At 41.8% G+C, this 24,527-nt stretch overlaps 1 protein-coding gene across 13 annotated transcripts in view; it reads left to right on the forward strand.

Moving 5' to 3' along the window:
* Positions 1 to 24,527, forward strand: part of SDCCAG8 (SHH signaling and ciliogenesis regulator SDCCAG8) — a 199,657-nt gene that overhangs the window by 65,341 nt on the left and 109,789 nt on the right. For all 13 annotated transcript variants that reach the window (XR_013959602.1, XR_013959603.1, XR_013959604.1 and 10 more), the window contains one exon: positions 23,961 to 24,103. Coding sequence is in view for 10 of the 13 variants with exons in the window: in XM_080650996.1 (XP_080507122.1) it covers positions 23,961 to 24,103 (143 nt within the window). In the remaining 3 variants the exon portion in view is untranslated. The remainder of the gene's footprint in view (positions 1 to 23,960; positions 24,104 to 24,527) is intronic.

Consider the following 24,527-nt stretch of genomic DNA (forward strand, 5'->3'; position numbering starts at 1 on the left):
CTGATCTTGACCTTCAATGTGGAAAGAATAAGAACAAGGTGATTTAATCACAGAACTGGCGACACAATAGCCAGAAATAGGAAGGTTCTGACCGTAGGAAGATCGGGAAAGATGGTTGCAACGGGAATCGGGGCTTTCTGAAGACCCGCTGATGGACCTCTGAGGCCCACCGTCTTCTGTTGGATTCTGCAAACATCCCTGAAACGGCTCCTTGTATCTGTGACAGGGGCTGGCGGTGTATCAGGCTTTCTCCACTTGTAGCGTAGCACCGACAGATAAAGTGAACTGCCCTCGGCGCCACTCCCTGCTGAGTCTGCTTCGGCACCCTCTCTCCGCAAGGCTTTGGGGAGCAGGTGGAGGTAATCGATGGCTTTCTGAGAGCCAGCTCCTGAGACTGCAGCTGCCACCTGCCGTCGCACGTCCGTGTCTCAGAAATGGCTGGGACAGGGGCCCCTGGGCCTGTCACTGGCACATGCAATCACTCGGTCCTGGTGATGACAGAGGCGCTCTCCAGCGTCTTCACACTCCACTCTCTCTCGTTGCTGGAGGCTTAGCGCATTCCTCCCCCTGCCTCTCGCCAGGCACCAGCCCTTCCCGAGGCCTGGCCTGCCCAGGACCCCGGGGGGTGATCCCCGGAGACCCGGGCCCTGCCCTTAGGGAGTTTATATTCTAGATGAGGAGACGGGGCACACGTTTGAACATGCCTTAAAAATACTTGCAAAGCAGCGGATCGACAAGTGCAAATTAATGGAGTGTGAACTTCATGCTGGCTCCCTCCCATGAGAGGGGGAATCTGGTTCCGCGTGTGATGCAATCAAGCTTCTTTTTTACAGCATCGGCCCTAAGTATGCCCCGAAGCATTGTTCAGCGCACTTAGAGAGATTGTGTTCTTCTCACAGCCCGGCCAGGAATCCTGAGAAAATTCCGCAGCCGCGTCTGTCTAATCTCCAGGCCCCCTTTGTTCTCACCCCGCATGAGGCTTGAATGGGCCAAACAGGATTATGGGAAGAATTCTAAACAGCACCATTTACTGAAAAACGATTGAACTTACTATTTTTCTAAAACGCCATGTGAAGTTCATTTCTTCATTTTAAATCATAATTTTGTCGGGACGGTCACAACATTAGCAGTAAGAAAGTACGTTTGATTGTGTGTGTGTGTGTGTGTCCAAAGGGGCAGGCAGTTGGACCAGACCCACCCAGTGCATCACCCCGATTGGGAGTCCTTGGGGCATTTGGCGCCGAGTCACTGTTCATGGTGTGAACCTGGTTCATAGAAGCACTTCACGTGCTCCACGGAGAAGCACCTGTGTCCAGGCAGAGGCGATAATGCCGTTCACCATAGTAACGTAGTTGTGAAAGTCAAATGTCTAAGCCGCACCTTTATCTGCAGATCGCAGCTTAAGGCTGTTCAGGAGATGAGGGCACAGGGAGGAGACAAAACACGCCCCGATGGGCTAACCATTTCGATACAGATTTGCCTCAGGAAGGAATGTAAACTGTAAGCTGAACTCAAGGGAGACATACTTTTTAAATTGATTTGAGAGAAAGGAAGGGAGAGGGAGAGAGAAATGGAAACATCAGTGATGGGAGAGAACCATTGATCGGCTGCCTCCTGCACAACCCCCACTGGGGATCGAGCCCACAACCCTGGCATGTGCCCTGATCAGGAATCGAACCTGGGACCTCCTGGTTCATAGGTCGATGCTCAACCACTGAGCTACGCTGGCCAGATCGCAAGGAATATTTTTAAAAATATATATTTTATTGATTTTTTACCAAGAGGAAGGGAGAGGGATAGAGAGTTAGAAACATCGATGAGAGAGAAACATCGATCAGCTGCCTCCTGCACACTCCCTACTGGGGATGTGCCTGCAACCAAGGTACATGTCCTTGACCGGAGTCGAACCTGGGACCCTTCAGTCCACAGGCTGACGCTCTGTCCACTGAGCCATACCAGTCAGGGCTCAAGGAATATTTTTAAGGAAGACATAAGATTTGTCAACAACTGGCCCCAAAACATATTTTTTCTATATTTTCAATTTCATTGGATGATACGTATTTTGGTCCCTTAAAAAGCGGTGCTTACTTTGACTTAAAAAGTTGGACTTACAAGGCCAACATGCCCCCCCAGCAGACCCTCCTGTCAGGTACCACGTCTGCGTTTCCTTGGATGAGTGTCCATGCGACTCGCAAGCCGGGAGGCGTTAACGTAGGACAGTACATATGCCTTTTTTTACAGACCGGAAATATTAGTACCAATATCCAGTGAACATATTACTAATTATTACATATGTACATACTTAAAACAATATTTGTTGTATGAACATAAGTACATTCACAGAAGCCAATAATTTGCATCACCCAGTAGAGCAAATTGTTTTCATTTTTCTGTTTTACCTTCCACTTTCTGTCCATATGCATATATGATATTTGCAGGCAGTAAACATAGCCCAGATATCATTTTGGTCTTTCCTTTTTTTCACTTGGCAGTTTCTTGAGCATCTCTATGTGGCGCTGCCTGTCCCTCGCAGGGATCGCTTTAAGATGACCATTTACATGTACTTTAAAAGGGAGACTCAGCCACATTTTGAGGAGAACAGACACTGTTACAAATTTAGAACCCAAATTTAGAATCCTTTTGCCCTAAACTTGACTTGTTGCTTTAATTCAACAACCAGATACTGCAGGCACTATGCTGGCCTAGAATGAATTTCTGTTCTTAAAGAAGGGACTCTGTAACACAGATATGCAAATAATTATGTCAAAGAGAACATGGTAACTATCATCAGCAAACTGCAAGAGGGTGTGGGAGCCCAGCTGGCATAGCTCAGTGGTTGAACGTCAACCCAGGAACCAGGAGGTCACGGTTCGATTCCCGGTCAGGGCACATGCCCGGGTTGGGCTCGATCCCCAGTGTGGGGCCTGCAGGAGGCAGCTGACCAGTGATTCTCTCTTATCATTTATGCTTTTATATCTTCCTCTCCCTTTCTCTCTGAAATCAATAAAAAATATATTTAAAAAGAATTAAGGAATCCATGCAAATGTAAATAAAGAAAAGGGGGCCCTGACCGGTTTGACTCAGTGGATTGAGCATTGGCCTGTGGACTCAAGGGTCCTGGGTTCGATTCCCGTCAAGGGCATGTACCTTGGTTGCGGGCACATACCCAGTAGGGAGTGTGTAGGAGGCAGCTGATGGATGTTTCTCTCTCATCGATGTTTCTGGCTCTCTATCCCTCTCCCTTCCTCTCTGTGAAAAATCAATAAAAATATATTTTAAAAAGATAAAAAAAGAAAAGGGGGAGGGGGGCGCCCAGCTGGCATGGCTTAGTGGTTGAGTGCCGTTGACCTATGAACCAGGAGGTCACGGTTCAATTCCTGGTCAGGGCACATGCCCGGGTTGGGCTCGATCCCCAGTCAGGGGCATGCAGGAGGCAGCCGATCAGTGATTCTCTCTCATCACTGATGTTTCTCTCTCTCCCTCTCTGAAATCAATGAAAACGTATTAAAAATGGCTTTTTTAGAAAAGGGTGTGGTGGTTTAGAAGAGGGAGAGGGGACATCCTTAAAGGATGTTCAGGTGTTGCCCAGCATAGGGGGTGGGGAGGAGGCATTTCGGTTGCAAGGCCCACCGTGAAGCTGGAAGGAGGAGGGCTAAGGTGGGGTGGGGGAAGGGAGATGCATTCAAGGAACGTGTGTGTCTTTTGACTCCATAGTGAACTGTATAAATAACCTCAGGATCGCAAGTGCCACGTCTGTTATGGAAGATTCCCTAGAACAGGGGCTTCTGTGAGCTCCAGAATCCCGTGTAATTGCCTATTTTTAACATGTTGCACACCCTGCAGTCAGGCCCAGAGTCATATTTTGGGGACATTTGCACAGTTTTTATTTCCTTTGTAGTATTCTCTATGTAGTGGAACAATTTTAGGATTTTCAAATTTCACATAACCTACTCTAAAATGTCATTTTGTTATCAGCGTTAGAATCGAGTGGGATTAGTGCCTTAGGAATGAAGAATTGACGGTTGCTTTAATGATTTATAGAAGACTCCCACATTGCCGTGATGGGCGGGCAGACACGGATACACAGGGTAGGACTTGAGCTAAGGACTCTGAGTCCGATGACCTGGCTCCTGGATTTGGCTTGTCAGCTGACTTCCTGAGCAAACCCCTGAGGTCCACCTTCGCTGCCAGTGCAGTGAGAAGCTTGGCTAAGTGATGGCTGAGGTTTGTTCCAGCTCTACATCCCCAAGCTTCTAGAAACACAGGAAACACTATCCTCCTCGCTTCATAAGTATTAATAAAATCATTAAAAATTACGCCAGTCTCAAGTGTCCTTCCAGTTAGTCACCTGCTTTTATAGAAATGACACTTCTGTTAAGATGATAAGGTTGTAATTTGACTGTCAGCAATTTTCAATCATATTCTTTACATTATCGTTAGTGATAGAACAATAAAATGCCTAGTCCTTTAAACAGGTGAATTGAAAGACCAGACAGACGTCACTTTATGGGTGGAAGGATAAAGCCTCCTGCGAAGTGAAAATGAAGTTCTGCAGGGACAGTTTCCATTGGCGGCAGCAGCAAACTGTCCACGGTCGTGTTTTGGAGGAGCGAGCAGCTTTCAGGAAGCCTGTGGAGTGAAGGTCCTCAGTCCGAGTTTCTGATCCGCGTGAGTGCGTGGTGCGTGGAGTACATGGTGTGTGTGAGTGCATGGTGTGTGGATACATTCGTGTGAGTGCACGGTGCATGGATACATTCGTGTGAGTGCGTGGTGCATGGATACATTCGTGTGAGTGCATGGTGCATGGATACATTCGTGTGAGTGCATGGTGCATGGATACATTCGTGTGAGTGTGTGGTGCGTGGAGTACATGTGTGTGAGTGCATGGTGCGTGGAGTATATGCATATGAGTGCATGGTGTGTGGATACATTCATGTGAGTGCCTGGTGCGTGGAGTACATGGGTGTGATTGCCTGGTGTGTGGATTACATGCGTATGAATGCCTGGTGCGTGGAGTGCATGAGTGTGTGCATGGTGTGTGGAGTACATGCACGTGAGTGAATGGTGCGTGGATACATTCCTGTGAGTGCCTGGTGCATGGAGTGCATGAGTGTGAGTGCCTGGTGCGTGGATTACATGCATATGAGTGCCTGGTGCGTGGAGTGCATGAGTGTGAGTGCATGGTGTGTGGAGTGCATGAGTGTGAGTGCATGGTGTGTGGAGTACATGCATGTGAATGCCTGGTGCATGGATACATTCGTGTGAGTGCCTGGTGCGTGGAGTATATGTGTGTGAGTGCCTGGTGCGTGGAGTATATGTGTGTGAGTGCCTGGTGCGTGGAGTATATGTGTGTGAGTGCCTGGTGCGTGGAGTATATGTGTGAGTACCTGGTGCGTGGATACATTTGTGTGAGTGCCTGGTGCGTGGAGTATATGTGTGTGAGTGCCTGGTGCGTGGAGTATATGTGTGAGTACCTGGTGCGTGGATACATTTGTGTGAGTGCCTGGTGCGTGGAGTATATGTGTGTGAGTGCCTGGTGCGTGGAGTATATGTGTGTGAGTGCCTGGTGCGTGGAGTATATGTGTGTGAGTGCCTGGTGCGTGGAGTATATGTGTGAGTACCTGGTGCGTGGATACATTTGTGTGAGTGCCTGGTGCGTGGAGTATATGTGTGTGAGTGCCTGGTGCGTGGAGTATATGTGTGTGAGTGCCTGGTGCGTGGAGTATATGTGTGTGAGTACCTGGTGCATGCAGTATATGTGTGTGAGTGCCTGGTGCATGGAGTATATGTGTGAGTGCCTGGTGCATGCAGTATATGTGTGTGAGTGCCTGGTGCGTGGAGTATATGTGTGTGAGTGCCTGGTGCGTGGAGTATATGTGTGAGTGCCTGGTGCATGCAGTATATGTGTGTGAGTGCCTGGTGCATGCAGTATATGTGTGTGAGTGCCTGGTGCATGCAGTATATGTGTGTGAGTGCCTGGTGCGTGGATACATTTGTGTGAGTGCCTGGTGCGTGGAGTTATGCGTGTGAGTGCCTGGTGCGTGGAGTATATGTGTGTGAGTGCCTGGTGCATGGAGTATATGTGTGTGAGTGCCTGGTGCATGCAGTATATGTGTGTGAGTGCCTGGTGCATGGAGTATATGTGTGTGAGGCCTGGTGCGTGGAGTATATGTGTGTGAGTGCCTGGTGCGTGGAGTTATGCGTGTGAGTGCCTGGTGCGTGGAGTATATGTGTGTGAGTGCCTGGTGCGTGCAGTATATGTGTGTGAGTGCCTGGTGCGTGGAGTATATGTGTGTGAGTGCCTGGTGCGTGGAGTATATATGTGTGAGTGCCTGGTGCATGCAGTATATGTGTGTGAGGCCTGGTGCTTGGATATATCCATGTGAGTGCCTGGTGCGTCAACCTTCATCTTCGGTTCCACCTGGTGCTCTTGTCCACGCAGCCACGGGATGAGGTGCTGTGGCTTCTGGACCCAGCTGATCCAGAACATGATTAAACTAAAATTTTGGCTTTTAATTTTTTTAATCCTCACCCGAGGTCATTTTCCCATTAATTTGAGAGAGAGTGAGAGAGAGAGGGAAAGATGGAGAGAAATGCCAATGTGAGAGAAACACATCGACTGGTTGCCTCCGCACGTGTCCTGACCAGGGAGGAGCCTGCAACAAGGTACGTGCCCTTGACTGGAATCGAACCCTAGACCCGTCAGTCCCCAGGCCTACGCTCTATCCCCTGAGCCAAACTGGCCAGGGCTTACATTTTTTAAATCATCAGAATGAAAACAAAAAATTAAAATTCTCATAGATTTCACATATTCCTGACCTGCGTTGGAGTCCAGAGTGAGAGACTGCCTGAAGCGGGATTCTGGATATAACTGCAGGCTGTCTGTCGGGACTGCTAATGAACTGCAAGGTGCTTAGATTCCCACATTCCTCTTCTTTACATCTTATTTTCCACTTACAGTTCGCATTCTTCCTGAGTTTGTGTTGGTTTCGGGTGCGCAGCGTGGTGGTTAGACAGGCGTATACTTTCCAAAGTGCTCTCCCCCCACCCCCCCCCACCCCATCTCTCCCCCAACCCTCCCCGCCCCCGCCCTGGCACCAGGCACAGCTATTGCAGTGTTGTTGACATAGCCCCTGTGCCGCACTTTACCAGGTAACCTAACCCTTTTGGGTGGTAACGTCTGTCCTTAAGCAGATCGGCTGCAGTAACACCCAGTGTTTAAGGAAGAGGCGAGAAGGCAGCAGCGTCCTTATTCCTGGCCCGCCTCTCCGTCCTGAGAATTTCCGCAGTTCTCCAGGAGGGATGGAGAACTCTTCTTTAGACACAATCTCTCCCTCCAACTGAACTTCTCATATCCTCGCTCGCTCTCTCCTAATAAATCAAGTGATAGCATTGGCCTGGCTTCAGGAATCTTGAGTCGGGCTGTGGTGGGAAGTTCCAGTGAAGTACAAGGGAGTTCCTGGGCCTTCTGAGAGAGCGTGGCGGGGCGGTGGGGGGACGGGGGGGCGGGGGGGTGGGACGGGGAGGAGGGTGTAAAACGTTTAGGGAGATCTTAAGCAGAAGGAGGAAAAGGAATTGTTCCGCTTGAAAGATTGCCCCATCATTGCAAGTACTGATTTTTCCTTTGGACCCTCTGACACTTGCTCAGAGTGTTCCGCCTAGAAATCTGAATGCACTCATACTGAGAGGTAACTGGCGAACCGTAATTGGAATTAATAGCTTTAGGGTGTCATTTTCAGCTTGTCTCTACACTTAAGTTTATCGCAGAATGATGGAGCTGGGTCAGTGTTTCTTCCCTAATTTACTGAAGGTCCACTGTGCGAACAGGGATTGAAGCCACATATGTTTCTGTCACAAGAACCGGATAACTTTTAGTCTAAAGGGGGAGTTAAGACATTGGGTGGATCAAATATTTATATCTATGTTTTAAAATCTTTATGTGGCTATATATCTTATTTAAAATACATTTTTATTGATTTCAGAGAGGAAGGGAGAGGCAGAGAGAGTTAGAAACATCAATGAAGAGAGAGAATCATTGATCAGCTGTCTCCTGCATGCCCCCTACCGGGGATGTGCCCTTGACCAGAATCGAACCCGGGACCCTTCAGTCCGTAGGCCGACGCTCTATCCACTGAGTCAAACCAGCGAGGGCTGGGTATCTATCTTTGTGTATGTCTTACTGATAGGTAATCTGAGAAGGGTGACTTACGAACCATTTTCCTTGAGGGGAGCTGGAAGTTGGAAGTCTCTAAATGCTGGATTTGGGATTCCTTAGACTCACCTCCTCAGCCAGGGGAGAAAGAAGGGCCTCCCTGCTGTTCCAGCTACAAAAGCAAGAAGAGCGAGGAAAAGGGGGTGGGGGGACGAGGGAAAATGAGAAAAGACATTTACCCAACAACCATTGGGCTTTGCCTCTACTTACACTGCCTCCCATTAAACCACATCTCAGAAGAGGCAACATGACCACAGGCGCATCCACGTTTTCAGGAGGATCCACACTAATGGATTTTTAAAGCTATAATTGCGCCAAAACCGGTTTGGCTCAGTGGATAGAGCGTCAGCCTGCGGACTGAAAGGTCCCAGGTTCGATTCCGGTCAAGGGCACGTAACTTGGTTGCGGGCACATCCCCAATAGGAGGTGTGCAAGAGGCAGCTGATCGATGTTTCTCTCTCATCGATGTTTCTAACTCTCTATCCCTCTTCCTTCCTCTCTGTAAAAAATCAATAAAATATTAAAAAAAAAAAAAAAAAAAGCTATAATTGCTATGACAACCTCCTACAGCCCCCACCCCCGCCCCCAACTGCTGCTGGTTGTTGAGAGTAATTTCACTTGGCATTTTTTGGAAGATGCTTCTTAACCCCATAGAAATAAAATTCATGAAGGTAATTTTTATCTTCAGTCTCTCCTGTTTCAGTGGGGGCATATGAAGGACCAAAGAGAGGACCTCAGGCAGCAAAGAGCAGTGGCTTGGTGGGGACTGAGAGCCACAAAGGCCTTAATGACTCCATCCGTCCTCTTGGTTTTGTAGATGATTTGACAGTGAGTGAGCTGAGTGTTACCTCATTTTTATGCATCAATTTATTTATTAACTAGAGGCCAGTGCACAAAATTTGTGCACCCGGGGCAGGGGGGAAGGTGTCCCTCAGCCCGGCCTGCACCCTCTCGCAGTCCGAGAGCCCTCGGCAGTCGGACATCCTTAGCACTGCCTCAGAGGCAGGAGAGGCTCCCGCCACTGCCGCTGCACTCGCCAGCTGTGAGCCCAGCTTCTGGCGCACTGACCACCAGGGGCAGCTCCTACATTGAGCGTCTGCCCCTTGGTGGTCAGTGCGTGTCATAGCAACTGGTCGTTTCGCTGTTCAGTTGATTTGCATAGTAGCCTTTTATTATAGAGGATACTTACTGATAACCTTTTATGTGTCACTCACAAATAGGCACAAGGATTGCAATGAGAAATAAAATATATTTATTGCCCAAACAACTCCTAGTTGGATAATGAAGTTAAACGTGATAAGATGGCGCAGTAGAAGGGGTGACTCACCGTGGTGGGACAGGAGTCACAAGGATTCTACTCAATAGTCAATCAGTTTTCCACAAAGATAACAAGGAGTTTTTGATATGACCTGACCAGCATAGAAGTGGGGCTGTTGTCTAAGCGTCTATTAATCTAACTTCAGATCCAGTTACCACTGGCTTATGTGGTTATCGAATGTCTCAAGGTGAACTCTTATTGAGCCTTAAGTTCAGTGAAGACCTCTAATGGCACCGTGTCTGCCGCCCTACAATTGGGTAGTAAATACGTATTTTCATTTGTCTCTCTGAAACGTGATCATTGAGTTTGGACCTATCATTGCCTGAACTCCTTTGGATTTTGTCTTTGACGTCTTACTGTAATAAGTGATTCCTCTCAGGTTTATGTTAAGCAAATTTGATCAGCACATCATTAACGTCCTCATTAAAATCAGTGGTTTAAAGAGTACAGCCCCGCCCGCTGTAGCTGAAGACCTCCCGTAGCTTGATATTTTCTATCTTCCACGTGTTTTTTTTTAAACTGATGTGTTTGTTTTCCTGTTTAAGAACCAGATCACTTACCTTCTTCAAAATGATTCCAGTCCAATCAAATGACATTTACTTTTGTACCTACTAAGTAGTGTGCTTAGGTAGCACCGAGCCACATCCGGAAGATTACATTGGTGGCAGATAGCGAGGAAATGGGCGGCTGAGAAATCAGAGTGCTTTTGTCAAATGGAGCAGATCCGTAGTTGGCAGGATTGAAACCGGTGTTGGGAAACTCCCCACGGAAGGGGAATGGGCCTGCCTGAAACTTCAGGTGGTTTCTTTTTTTCATCTAAACCTGGATAAGTGGACTAAATTGGAAATTTGAGGATTAGAATCTGTAAAATTATTTTTTGAGATTTCCTTGATTTGTTCTATTGCATGAATCCTTTTAAAAGTGTTCTGTCCATACACTGCTGTTAAATAATTATCTTGTACCAATATTATAGGTCAGTTACATCTCAAAAAATGCGTTCTATCCCGGTCATTACCCTGTATTTATCTGTTCTACACCTATTTTATTTTTCTTTTTGAAAATGAGTGAAAACAGAAATGATCTTAGTTTTCTAACTGTCACAGCATATAAATTCAGTAATGCCCATGACAGTGTTGGCTAAACTATGAAAAGCTATTTACATACATAGAACTGTTATGATTGAATAGGTGCTCAATAAATTAAATAGGTGTATTTACTTCTTTGTATGTGGATGCTGTTAATTTAAAATAATTATACTCAAAATATTTATTAGCTGAAGCATCTACTTTACTTTGGATGCTTCTTTCCACAATTAGCTAGGTTATTTTTGAGTTAAAGCAAAGTTTGATGAATTTCTAAGTTCCACAAATAGACATCTACAGAAATATTTATATAACCCACAGCGAAAGTGAATTTTCTAAAAACTCCCCATAAGGTGAGAGCACGTACGCCATGTCTCAGTGCAGAAGGATTTTTTTCCCAATCGGTTATGTCTCTAAAAATAAACCTAGTTTTGTTGTTAAAATTTGCTGTTTCCTCTCCATGTAAGAACATCTCATTAATTGTGGTGCACACCTTCCAACAAGATAAGGTTCAATTGTCCAGTTTCCAATGGGAGCGGATCCATGGTGTCTCCTACAAGCAGGGTAGCGGCTAAGAGGTGAGTTGAACACAGACAAGCTGATTCGAATGGTCAGATGTTTTGAATGGAAGCCTTCCACAGCCTGTAGGTCTGTCTGAATGTCCGAGCTGCGCATTCAGTAATACCCTGCTTCTCCTGCTGACTTTAGTAGATTCAAGGGAGAGCAATGATGTTGATGTTCTCTGTAACCAGAGGCACCAAGGAGGTCAGACACTGGGTGGGTGGGAAGAGCAGAGACCTCACCAGGTGCAGTGTCTTTGTTTGGGAAGAGTCGTATTCCATTGTCTGTACTGCTAAGAGGTCAAGACTAGGTAGATAGGGGTCTCCTTTTCCCAGGCATGTGAAGCCGATTTAGAGAAAAATTAAAATACTGCTTCTTATAAAATAAAGTCATTCAGTTTGAAGTGAAAGGCTGGGATCTTGAATTCGGTCTAAATGTTTGAGCTTCTTTGGTCTGAGAGAAAAGAAATGGTTTATTTGCCCCCACATCTGTACTAACCAAACATACTGGTAAAAGTAAAAGTAAAATCGAATAAAATATTTTTTCCCTCTAAATTAAGAAATGACGTGTATAGTCTTAGGAAGCCAGTTCTTCAGAAAGGGGGTCTGAGCCTGACATGTGTTCTGATTGTCAGAGATTGACAGGATTTAATGAGAGAAGACGCAGAGCAGGGAGCAAAACTTATTGTTGAGTAACAGTTGTCAGAGGAGAAACAGATGATGTGTTTTCTTGATTGCATTTAAAAAATTAATTATTGCCAATAGAAGCTTGTTTGTGCTCGTAACTGAGTTAGCGTTGTGGTTTGGCATTTATCCACATGTGAAGGGAAGCGGGATGCGCGGAGAATCTGAAACCTGGGCTCCAGTCCGGTCAGTGCGTTTCAGGGGGTCGTTTAACCTCTGGACCCATGCTCCCCCCTGCAAAGGGTGGGGGTAGGTGAAGATGCTGACTGAGGGTCTTCTGTCTCTAACTGTGTCTTTTTTTTAAAGGCCTGTGTTTTTATTAAACAAAATCTTGATGTAAACAGGGAGTTAACTCCCAAATGTTCGGTAGGAGCACATTTTAGGAGAAATAGCCAGCACAGTATTTATGGGAGAGGAATTAAATTTGATAAATTAAAAATGGACATTGAAGTCTTGAAAGTTAGATGCAAAATATCCCCAAAACTTCCTTGTATTTTCCCTTTAGGAAACATAATATTTAGCTGAGCTATTTCTGCTAACTCCTAAAAAAGTAGCATTGAGTATAAGAGTTTTAATTTGCTCTGGTTGAAATGTAATAAAAATGTGTGTTTTATCTAAGAGACGAATTTGCTTTGCTGGAATTGTCAGTTTTCTGGTTAAGAATAAATAGGCCAATTTATTTTACACAGTTTTTAATAGGTGATACAACAACTGAAAAACATGTTTATTATTGGAATATTACCAGATTTATTTATTAGTTTTCTTAAGAAATTATGTTCTTGTAGTTGTCAGTACTCTTATACCTACTATAATTTTTTTTTTTTTACTTTTTGAAAAGCATACTTAAATATTACATAGGTATTTATGTAATTACAGTATCTGAAAAAAATATGACATTTGAAACATAAATGGGAAAGATAGGAAATTGTTGAAATCCACATCGCAATGACCTTTCTGCTGTAAGCCATTCAAGGTAAAATAGTGTCACTTTTGAAAAAACGTTCAAAAACAGCGATAGTTTAGGATTATAAATGATATTCTTGATGTATTTGAAGTATCTTTAGTCTCACAATGAGAACCTGAAGGCACTGTAGATACATTTAATAAAAAAAGGTCTTTTCTAAATCATAAATAGGTAATGAACTTCACATATTTAAATTTACTGAGGTTTCCCTGTGACATAATCAGATGTAACTGTAGAAACAGCATTACTTCAGTTCATTGACACTTATCTTTATAGGTAGTGAAAGCACCTTTATCTTTCCTTCTCTTGTTTATTGAAATTGTTTTAGGGTGGTTTTCTATTTAGTCTTATTTTTTATTCCTGTTTAGTCATAATTCTACACACAGGAAATACCACAATAGCAACAACATGTAAATAGTCATGGGCAATACTACCAAAGTTATTTTAATCATATATTTCAATGTATTTTCAATTGAATTATTCTATTGAAAAATATTAATAGCTTTAATATAAAGAGATAAAAGGAATAAAATTATCCCAAAATATAGTAATATAATGTGAAAATTATGGTTAGACTTCATTTAACATGAACCCTGAAGCCTTACTATTACTGCCTAGAAGACATTTGCTGCTATAAATTTTTATAACTAAAGAAGTGTATTGTGATCATTGTGATAATTTTGTTACTTATTATAGCCCAGATGACTGTGTATTTGAGAAGGAAATGATACGAGAAATTAGATGTATCATTGGGTTTGCTTTTTTAGCAAAATGGTAGGGAATTAGTGTATATTTTAATAGTTGTAAGGACAATAAAGACAGAGTGAGGTGAAGAGTGGACAGACTGGAGATATATGTGTAATTGGTCATCTGGATTATATATATAACATAACATACAGACTGTACAATGTCAGACACAAGTAGGCACATAGCAAGTACTCAAAAATATTTACTGTATTGTACTGAGGGCTTGGGAAGGAATTGTTTAAGGGAATAAGTTAGCAATTTATTTCCCTAAATTTAAATTATTTCATTTTTGCTTTGGGTGATTTTCTCAATCGGTAATTAAATAATTTTCAAACAGTGATAAAAGTCAACAATTATAATGAACACTTGAGTCTGGCGTAACTACTTACAGATTTTTTTCTGCATTAATTCTTTTATCTCCCAGCTTTTGTACTTGTTTTCACAGGAGAGAAAAACATCTGAAACATTTGTGAAAGCCTTTGAAAAGACCAATCTTTGTACATGAGGATATCCCCTCAGAAAAGAAATCTTCCCGTTTTTATGGCAGTTCATTTTGCGAGAAACAACTCCAGATTTATTTTACTTTAAAAAACAAAATGTATTGGTTGATTTTAGAGGGAAAGAGAGGGGGTAAGAAGGAGAGAGAGAAACATTGATGTGTTGTTCCACTCATGCATGCATTCATTGGTTGATTCTTGCCTGTGCCCTGACCGGGGGTCGAACCCGCAACCTTGGCGCATGGGTGTGCTGCTCCGAACAATTGAGATACCTGGCCAGAGCCGGTTTGTTTTGCTTTTGAATGTACTTATTGTAGCAAGCAAAATACTTTTGAAATACCTGCAAAAGGATTGGGTTAGAATTAGGCCTAACTTTTTTTTTTAACATGACTTAAATTGGAGTTACTATGAAAAAGTATTGTGTTAATTTGTTAGGAAATAATATGTAATATGTACATTTTAAAATGTACTTATATAGCCCTAATTGGTTTGGCTTAGTGGATAGAGCATTGGCCTGCGGACTGAAAGGTCCCAGGTTCGATTCCAGTCAAGGGCATGTACCTTGGTTGCAGGCACATCCCCAGTAGGAGGTGTGCAGGAGGCAGCTGGTCGATGTTTCTAACTCTTTATCTCTCTCCCTTCCTTTCTATAAAAAATCAATAAAATAATTTTAAAAAATAAAATGTACTTATATATTTAAATATTAATGTAAATATGTAAGTTTGGTTTTATTTATATTTTAGTTTTTTGAGATGTAATTGACATATGACATGTTAGTTTTAGGTCTGCAACATGGTGATATATTGTGAAGTGACCACCACAATAAGTTTAGTTAACACCCATCACCTCACAGTTACAGTTTTCTTCTTGTGATAATAACTCTTACCTTCTGCTTTCTTAGCAACTTTCAAATACATAGTACAGTGTTGTACACTTTAGTCATCACACTGGACATGACCTCCCCAGAGCTATCTGCTAACGGGCAGTTTGGACCCTTTGACCCCCTTTACCCATTTCACCACCACCCCACCCCTGCCTCTGGCCACCACCAATCTGTTGTCTGTGCTTATGAGTTTGATATTTTCTTTAGATTCCACATATAAGCAAGATCATATGGTATTTTGACTTATTTCACTTAGCATAGTACCCTCTAGGTCCATCCATGCTGTCACAAATGGCAGGATATCCCTCCTTTTTATGGCTGAATAATATTCCATTGTATAGATAGATGCAGAGAGGTAGAGATAGAGATAGAGATAGAGATAGAGATAGAGATAGAGATAGAGATAGAAATTAATTAGATACCACACTTTCTTCATTCATCTATTAATGGACATATAGGTTGTTTGTCTGTCTTGGTTATTGTAAATAATGCTGCAGTGAACTTGAAGGTACAGATATAATTTCAAAATAGTGATTCCAGTTCCTCCAGATAAATACCTAGAAGCTAAGTTGGTGGATAATATGGTAGCTCTGTGTTTTTTTAAATAGATATACTCGTTTTATTTTATTTTATTTATTTATTTTTAAAATATATTTTACTGATTTTTTACAGAGAGGAAGGAGAGGGATAGAGAGTTAGAAACATCGATGAAAGAGAAACATCGATCAGCTGCCTCCTGCACACCCCCTGCTGGGGATGTGCCCGCAATCAAGGTACATGCCCTTGACCGGAATCGAACCTGGGACCTTTCAGTCCTCAGGCCGATGCTCTATCCACTGAGCCAAACCGGTCAGGGCGGTAGCTCTGTTTTTAACTTTTGAAGATCCTCCATACTGCTGTCCATAGGGTTGTACCAGTTTACATTCCCATAAAGTTAAGTTTATACATTCACATTTTGAGTGTAAAATGGCTTCTCTTTTTATTAAATTTGGATGTTAAGTATATTGCTGGCATACATTTTCTTCTAGAACATAAAAAGCCAAACACTTTCCTTTTTGAGCCTTTTTTTTTGTCTTAAAGTTATAACATGGGGTGGTGACAGCGTATTGAAGGATTTCCTTTATATGTACACAGGAATATAGACCTGCATTGGTCTTTTTAGTTATATTCTCCCCACAAACAACATCACAAAACTGTGTCAATATCCCAGGAGTATTTTATGGTATTGTACAGTAGAGGATGTCGTAGGATTTCCAACTCTGTACAACTGTAACTGCTATAGAGTTAAAGCCCTCACGAAACAGCTGTGAACAAAACACAGAAATATTCTCCTGGATGATAACTCAGTTAGGTGGGTTTGTAAGTGATCGAGCAGCCATCCCTGGGAAGTGGGTGCCTGGAGGTACAGTGCACTTGGTGTTGCTCCAGTGGTCAGGGATCGCTGATTCGGTCAACGCACAGCTGGGGGCGCAGGTGGTGGGGTGAGGAAGCTGCTTTCAAATCTTCGAAGTTACAGCAGGTCCTGCTATTTTAGGGACAAACCCCGAGGTCGTCACCAATGGGGGTCACCAAAAGCAACTAATTCTTCCCATTAAACACAGCAAAGTAGAACTGACCCCTGCAACCTCTAGAATGTTCGTAAATGTAAAACCGAAACTGTTTGTGAAGCTAGTGAAGTAAATCCTACTAAAATAATCCCAGTTTATTTCATTACAGTGGAGGGACTTTGCAGGAGGAGATTATGTTCTGATTTCAGTTTGAAGGGTAAATATTCTGTAAGGTTGAAATGAATTTTGAAATTCTCATAGATCGCTCATAATTTACATCGTCTGCGTGGATGTGTATGTATTTGTATGTGTTTAGAGCCATATATTCGTACCACAATGGAAATATTCATGTTCTTACTCTAAAATTTTAATTCACATTATCTTACTTCCATTGTTGGAACAGATGGTAAGCCCTCAAAAACGATAGCTGACATCAGTGTTACCATTAGGCCTGCGCTGGAAACATAGTCAGTCTCCGCCGTGTGCCCTCAGTAACGATACCGCGAGCAGAACTTCTAGAATGGCATCAGCCACCTCCCCCCTCTACCACAGCAAAGAGGACAGCTCCTTCTGTTCATCTCTAACGGGACTTTTAACCGCCTGTAATGTCCTTTTAGTCTCACAGGCTGGTTTTCCAGGAGTCTAGTGTGGGGAGTGAGTCTGAGAAATCAGGTTTGCTATATTCTAGACCAGTGCTGTCCATAGAATTTCCTGTGAGGAGGAAAATACTTTATATCTGCATTGTCTGATAGGGCAGCCATGATCCATATGCAGCTGTTGAGCACTTACCATGTGATTAATACAACTGAGGAACTCGATTTTTTATTATAATTAACTTGAATAGCCACAGGTAGCTAGTGTCGCTCCAGACAAACTCTTATTAATGATTTGGTAAAATCATTCTTAACATCTACGAGTTAATGAAAGTGCCAGCTGCCTGGCCATGGGTTTGTGGGTGATGAATTCACATGGTCCAAGTTGTCAGCTTCCAAGCCACAGGTTCCTTCTTTTCTCTGTGCAAGGACTTTGGGTTCCAGTCTTCTTACTCGTCTGTATTGTTTTATTTTCTCCCACTCTCTCGTTCACGTACACAAATAAGTTACTGTATACTAAAGATTATGAAAAGATTATTAAAAGATTTTTAAGTAACATAATATCTAGTAGCAGGGATAAATCACTACCATTGGGTTACAGTGGTTCCTTTTTGCTCCCTTGTCTTTCCAGGTAAAGTTATCTTTTAGGATTAAGACAATATATAATTTTCAATGGGGTTTTACATTCATTTCTTCAGATAGCTTTTCTTGGGAAAGCAGGAGAAATGTATACTAGAACTTCATTCAATGAAACTATTATTTGTTTTACTAAATTTATGTAAAATTTATTTTTAAGTTATCAAATGTATACAGTGCTTTTTAAGTTGCGAGCTCATGAAATCAATTTTATAAGATGAAATCACAAGATTTTTTAAAGTAGAATAGAGTAAGAAGGAATAGGATATATCTGAGTATTTCACACACAGCGAAGATGGTTTTATGAAATGCTAGTTACATTTGCACATGTGTGAGAGGGTGCGTATATTTCTGAATTGTGATGTAAAATGGATTTCTTGCTATGGATCTTGGTAAAAAAACAAAAGAAAAAAGATGGAAAGCCATTGTCTAATTCATGGCTGGTGTGGAGACGGTGATGTCGGATCTGGCCCGAGGCCTAGATTTACTTCTGTGGACAGTCATTCAATGTCTTTGACCCTCAATCATATTTTTGGATAGAAAATGACTGCCTTGTGCGCTGCGTGCAGTTGTTCAAAGACCAAATAAAAGGTTAAGGTCATCTGCAGCTGTGGTGCTCCTTATTCCCTGAAAGGGTTCTGTCAGTTCTTCTATAGTGGAAAACCTCACGGCTCACATAGCAATCATTTGTGCTCATGTTCATGCTTCTGGTCAACGAGATTTGGCTGCTCTCTGCTGCCTTCACCGTTGGCCCTGCTTCAGGCTGTGGGTTGAGGTTGTCTGGGCTGTGAGTTAGGTTTCGTTTTGCTCCACATGCATGTATTCTGTGATCCAGGCCAAAGGGGTGCCAGCTACCAAGGGCATGTTCTTCTCATGGAGAATCACCAGAACACAAAAGCAGGGCCAAACCACACAAACAGGCTTATGGCTTCTGCTGCCACCGTGGCCATGAAAAGTTCACTGGCCAAGGGAAATCAAACGGCCAAGCCCAGAGTCACTGGGGAGAGAGGGAGTGTTCTACTCCCAGTGGAAGGAAGGTAGAAGTGAATATTTGCTGACCTGTAATCTAAATTATCATCTTACCCAGAAACCATTACAGCCAAATGTTTGTTAACGACTTTATCTAAAATATGATGAAGGACCACTATGTATCGAAGAAAGCCTCTGACATTATGAAGTGTCGAAAACAGACACACGGAAAACAGGAAACTGGGACAATTTATAATGAGCAGAGAACATTTGTAATACTGTAATATGCTAATAGGTAAGAGATTGTAACAGTAAAATAAAAATAGCATGCGATGTAAAACAATGACAAGAAATAGCTCACAGGAGTGAGAAGTGTGGTAGAAATCTTTTCTTAAATTTCATAGACGTTTTGGGAGATGAAGTCAAGGGAATCTTTCAAGATGAAGAGATAGAAAATACAAGAAAATTAGATGATCAATCCAACAGAGCCAAAAACCAATGGCCAGGAGTTCCAGGAAGAGGAAATATTGAAATGTATGGCATCAAAATATTTTCACATAATAATACAAGGAAACTTCCCTAAACTAGAGAAAATAAACCTCCAGATTTATAAGAGTCCACACAGCATAAAACATGAAGAAAGGCCTATTCCACTTCCCAACATTGTAAAGCTTCGAAGTGCCAGGGGAAAAATGATCATGAAAGCATTCAGAAACAAAAAAGCAAATTATAGACCAAGTGTTAGGAATCAGAATGGCATAGGGCTTTTCAGCTGTGATATCAGAATCTTGAAGACAGTGGAGTAGCCCCTTAAAAAATCCTGAATGAAATTTAATGTCAACATAGATTTTGATACCCAGCCAAACTAACGAGTATATGCATATAATAACAGCATTTTTAGCCATACCGGTACTTTAATATGTATTATTCATATATCCTTTCTCATGAAAGTTACCTGGAGAATAAACTCCCACCAAAAAGAGAATGAATCTAAAAGCAGGATGACTTACAGCCAGAAAACAGGGAACTCTAATAGGAGCATGGGTAAGGATTGGCCCAATAAAGCGACCAACCAGGCCAGGCATAAGAAACCAAAAAGGATATATCAAGGAAAAAAATTTAAAAGGAACTGGTCATTTATCTGATGTGTACCATTATTTGGAAAAATATTGATGGGTACTTGACAGATCTGTTTGATCATTTGTGGGCAGGGTGGGGAGGGAAACATCAGTTACCTAGAAAAATAAACTATTAATAACATGGCAATTAATTCCAGGAATAATAGAATATTGTACAAGAAAATTAATTTGAGCAAAATAATTCTTATCTCTGTAGTGAAATTTATTTCTATAGTCATTATAATGTAAATGGACTACTGATTAATGATTCAACCAAAATTGTTACATGGGAGGGTGAGGAGGGGATATTGGGTGGGTGATATAAGAGATGTAAATCATTACCTATTTTATCATAGGAAGTCAATAGAAAATGTCTAAAACTGCCAAAATCAAGAAATAGCATTACAAGTATGTCATTGAAAAATACGAAGGTAAATACCAGAGGAGTGGATAGTGTGTGCCTTTGAAAATTAGGCTTGGAGGTGGGTAAGGGGTAACAGGGGCACTACCCTTCTTTGTTTTGAGCAATTGAGTGCTATTTGAAACAAATTAGTCATATTACTTTGATAAGAAAATTTAACTAATAATAAAAATAAAGCTTATATGTCCCCGATTAAGAAAAACACGTCCTATGGTGTAGATTACAAATGAACAGTAATGAGTCCTCCCTGCTCCATCTCCTGTCCGTGGGACTCGCCCGTTGTTCTGGTGGCTGCATTCATGGCTTGAGGTGTACTGTACCTGTTGGTAAAGTGTAAAGCAATCTGGACTTGTCTTTGCCCAGTTGGGCAAAAGCTGGCCACATTGAACGGCGTAGTAGGCACTGCGGCTTAGTGATGCACTTTAGAGGAATGTGTGCTTGGCCTGTGACTGTTCTGGGTCTTTCGGCCCTGAGCTAGCTGCTGCATACAGCCACGGCAGCAGCCCTGACCTAGTTGGGTGAGGCAGAGGGTTACCCTGCCAGTGGGAGCATGGCATCTCTGGCAAGAGATTCCTCTTCGAACTGTGGGAGTTGGTGCCATGGCAGGTTTTCCTGAGTCGGGGAGTAGGTGCTGCGCCCCAGTCCAGCTGGTTAGATTATTTGTTGGTTTTGATGATCTGCACCAATAGCTCCTTTTCTGGCACAGATCACCAGAGGCAGGCAGGGACTTTCCATCTTCCTAACAAAATGCTATTTGCAGTTGGAAATGATAATAAAGTTTTATTCCGATTTCATCAAAATAGTGCTTTATGGGGGAAACGTTATTGAATGAAATCAAGAACTTTTTAGTCCTCAGTGATAACCATGTATCCTCAGGCAGGTCATTTTTTCTGCTTCTCTCCTATTGCCTTCCTGTGTAAACCATTAACCTCCTCATTATATATAAGAAAAATACAGTTTTATTAATTTACTGGTAGAATTCCAGACCTTTCATAATGTGGTCTGATCTCGCATTCTATGAGTTTACATGCCCTTATCTGCTTTCCCACTTTCTTGCCCATGCGAATATATTTCTAATCGGCCTTTTAAAACACAAATTTTCTCTAATACTCATTTTTTGTTGTGTTTTATATGCTTTGTATTGGATCGTCTTTGTGTGTGTGTGTGTGTGTGTGTGTGTGTGTGTGTGTGTCTTTGCTGTTCTTGAAAGATGGAGAAGAAATCAGAAATGATAATGATGCCTGCCATCTTTAATTCAGCTCTTACTTTGTGCCAGACACTTGCTAAGTGCTCAGCATCTGATTGAATCTTCACAGTAGTTTCAGGAACATGCTACTGTTATCACTCCCACTTCAGACTGAGGAAGCCGGGGTCGTGTCCAAGGTCACAGAGCTGGGAGGTGCCAGAGCTGCGTCTGAAACCCTGATTTGCGTTGACTCTTGGGTCTGTCGTCTTAATCCCGATGTGTGCATGGCTCCCAGCACAGCCTCTGGGGTCTTATTACATGAGATTAAGAAAGCAGACGATTTATACTTAAAACCTCATTATCAGCATAAGGTTTCATATGTTGTTGTTGTTGTATATTGCTTATAAAAATCATTGCATCTTTTCAAGAGAGTTTATACATTTTCTGTTCTGTCATTCTTTTTTTTGGATCCTCTCAGTTCAAAATTCTGGAGTCATCTTTGATGTCTCCTGATATCTCTCCTTTAATTTCCATAAACTCACATGTTCTCTTTATATTTCTGTTTTTAATGTATATTTTAATTTGTCTCTACTCCTCCTGTCTGTAATATTGCAACTATGTGTGGTCTCCCTGCTGGTGGTCTCCGCTATCTTAAAGTGATCATTCACATCGATCCAGTTTATTTTTTAAGCTCTGTTTCTCTCATACTGCATACCTGTTTAAACCATCAACATCTCCTCATTCTATATGAGAAAAATACAGTTCTCTTAGTCTAGGATTCAGGGCTTTTCATAATGTGGTCCAATCTATCATCCCTCAGCTAATGTGCCCTTCCCTGTGTCCCCACTTTCTTGCCCATGCTAACATTTTCCTAATCTGGCCCTTTAACGTGCAGGTTTTCTCTAATAATACTCCTTTGTTTTTGTTTGTTACATGCTTTGTATTTTATTAGTCTTTGTGTGTGTGCGTCTCATTTTTACCCAACTGAATAGTTAAATTCTGGCTGTAAAGGAGATGAGAACTGTCTGAGTTCAATGTCTTATGTATAGCACTGTGTAAAAAAAAAAAATGAATGAATGAATGAATGGGTTTTTAAAGTTTTAAAGTCATTATATAATTTAAATTTTGTATTGCTTTGCTTTTGTTTATTTCACAATGTTAGACAAAACAATAGATTTTTCTGTTATGTTTTTTTCATCTATTTAATTATGAGATGAAGTATATTGGTATAACTTGAACAGTTTAAAATATTTTTAAAAGAAACAAATAAGTTTTATTCATATTCTAATCTGAAAGATACAGAAAATGTACTACAAATGAAAATGATATACTCATTATTACATAGCTTTTTAAAGTTAAAACAATACTTGAGTACTTGTAAGAAGCTGTTTTATTATATTGTTAGTAATATGTGGTTTTGATGGGGGTAAACTGAATGCTTATAGTGAAATAAATGTTACAGAAAGAACTATTTAGTTTTTCTTGCCTTATATATTAAATATAGTTGGAAATTGTTCTGAATACTAAGTAATGATGTGAGGAAATTTGAGATGTACTTAAATATGAAGTTTAAAATAATCTGCTTGAGCAGGGTTTTGTTTTTTAAAAGGGGTTTGCATTTTTTAAATTGTTTCTTTCTTTCTGCTGAATTTGAAAATGTTTCTCCCTTTTTTTTCTTGTTGTTTTAATAGCATGAATATTTATAGCTTACAAATTTTATAGGTGTTCTATAATAAATAAATGTTTCTACTGTAATGTATAAATTATTTAAAACTATGTTCTATGTAAGCATTTTTGCTTTGAAATATTTGAGTTTCAGCAAGATAAAGATAACTTCATCCCAAGACTAAGAAATTAACCAACATAAATGTTCACATATTTTAGATGTTTATATTTATTAACTGAGAGTACTTTTGTTGCTTTTTTATAATGCAATTTTAATGTAATATTATTTCAGCTCAGAAATCTTACACACTCTAAATGCTTAAAGGTTTTCATGCTGTATTCTTTTCCTAAATCATTTTTTTTCTAAATAATATTTAGCATCGTCATGATACCTCCATTTATACCTTACATTTTTCTAAAAGATGTCTTAAATTATATTACCCTTTAATTTGGTTTTCAAAATATCCAATTAAAAACCACAAATGTATCTTTCTGGAGGGAGCCACATAGTTGATGTTAATCTTGGCATGTATCTGATGTACTCTCACAGACAGAAATGCTATATTGTAAAAGCAGTGACATTTTAAGTTCAGATTATTTTTAAAGGGACTGAGCCTTCAAATGAAAGTACAGATTACCCATTTTGACTACTCTCATTTAATCATTTCATCTTTAAAATTAGACTTCATCTTACGGTCCAAAAAATCCCCCTCACTAATGTGCCTTTTTGGCTTTGCTAATTCCCCTTTGTCATCCAATGGATGCTAGCCTACATTTTCTAATAATTTCTTATCACTTGAAATTCATGGCAAAATGCAGTTTTGCGTTCCAGTGCCTGTGTCTCACCCGGCTGCTCTCTCCCTGCCTCTCTACCTAAGGAAATGGAGAGACTGACGCTGGAGCTGAGCGAGAGCAAGCGGCACGTGGAGCGAGAGCAGCAGAAGGCGGCGGGGGCCGGAGAGGAGCTCCTGACACTGACAGAGCGGCTGGGCGAGGCCGAGCGCCAGCTGCACCGCACCAGGTACCCTGGTCCCGTCCCGCACCCCCTGTCCCCTTCCCCCCCCCCCCCGTGGCCCCCATTCCAGCCCACCGGTGGTTGCCACAGGCTTCCAAGCAGTTGTTGGAGTTAGTCTCAGGCATAGAAGCAAAACACGCAGACGTGTGAGTGATGAGTGTGGCAGGGAATTACTGATCTGCCCCAAAAGATGCTCAAATATTTAGGCGATTCTCCATCAATACAAGCAACATGACATATTTCTCCTACCACCACCTCGCGTGTTAATCCTATGTCTAATAAAAATGCTGCACTCAAGGATCCGAGGAATGTATGTAGGAAAGTAATCAGACGCTGTCAGTGGCGCAAAAGGCAAAATCAAAGGTATCCTGAGATGCAAATTGAGATGGAACTGTTGCTAACGAGGAACCTGGGTCCTAAGGAGGTGTAA

This window comes from Plecotus auritus (genome assembly GCF_963455305.1).
Source record: "Plecotus auritus genome assembly, chromosome: 14".
NCBI classification, from domain to species: domain Eukaryota; kingdom Metazoa; phylum Chordata; class Mammalia; order Chiroptera; family Vespertilionidae; genus Plecotus; species Plecotus auritus.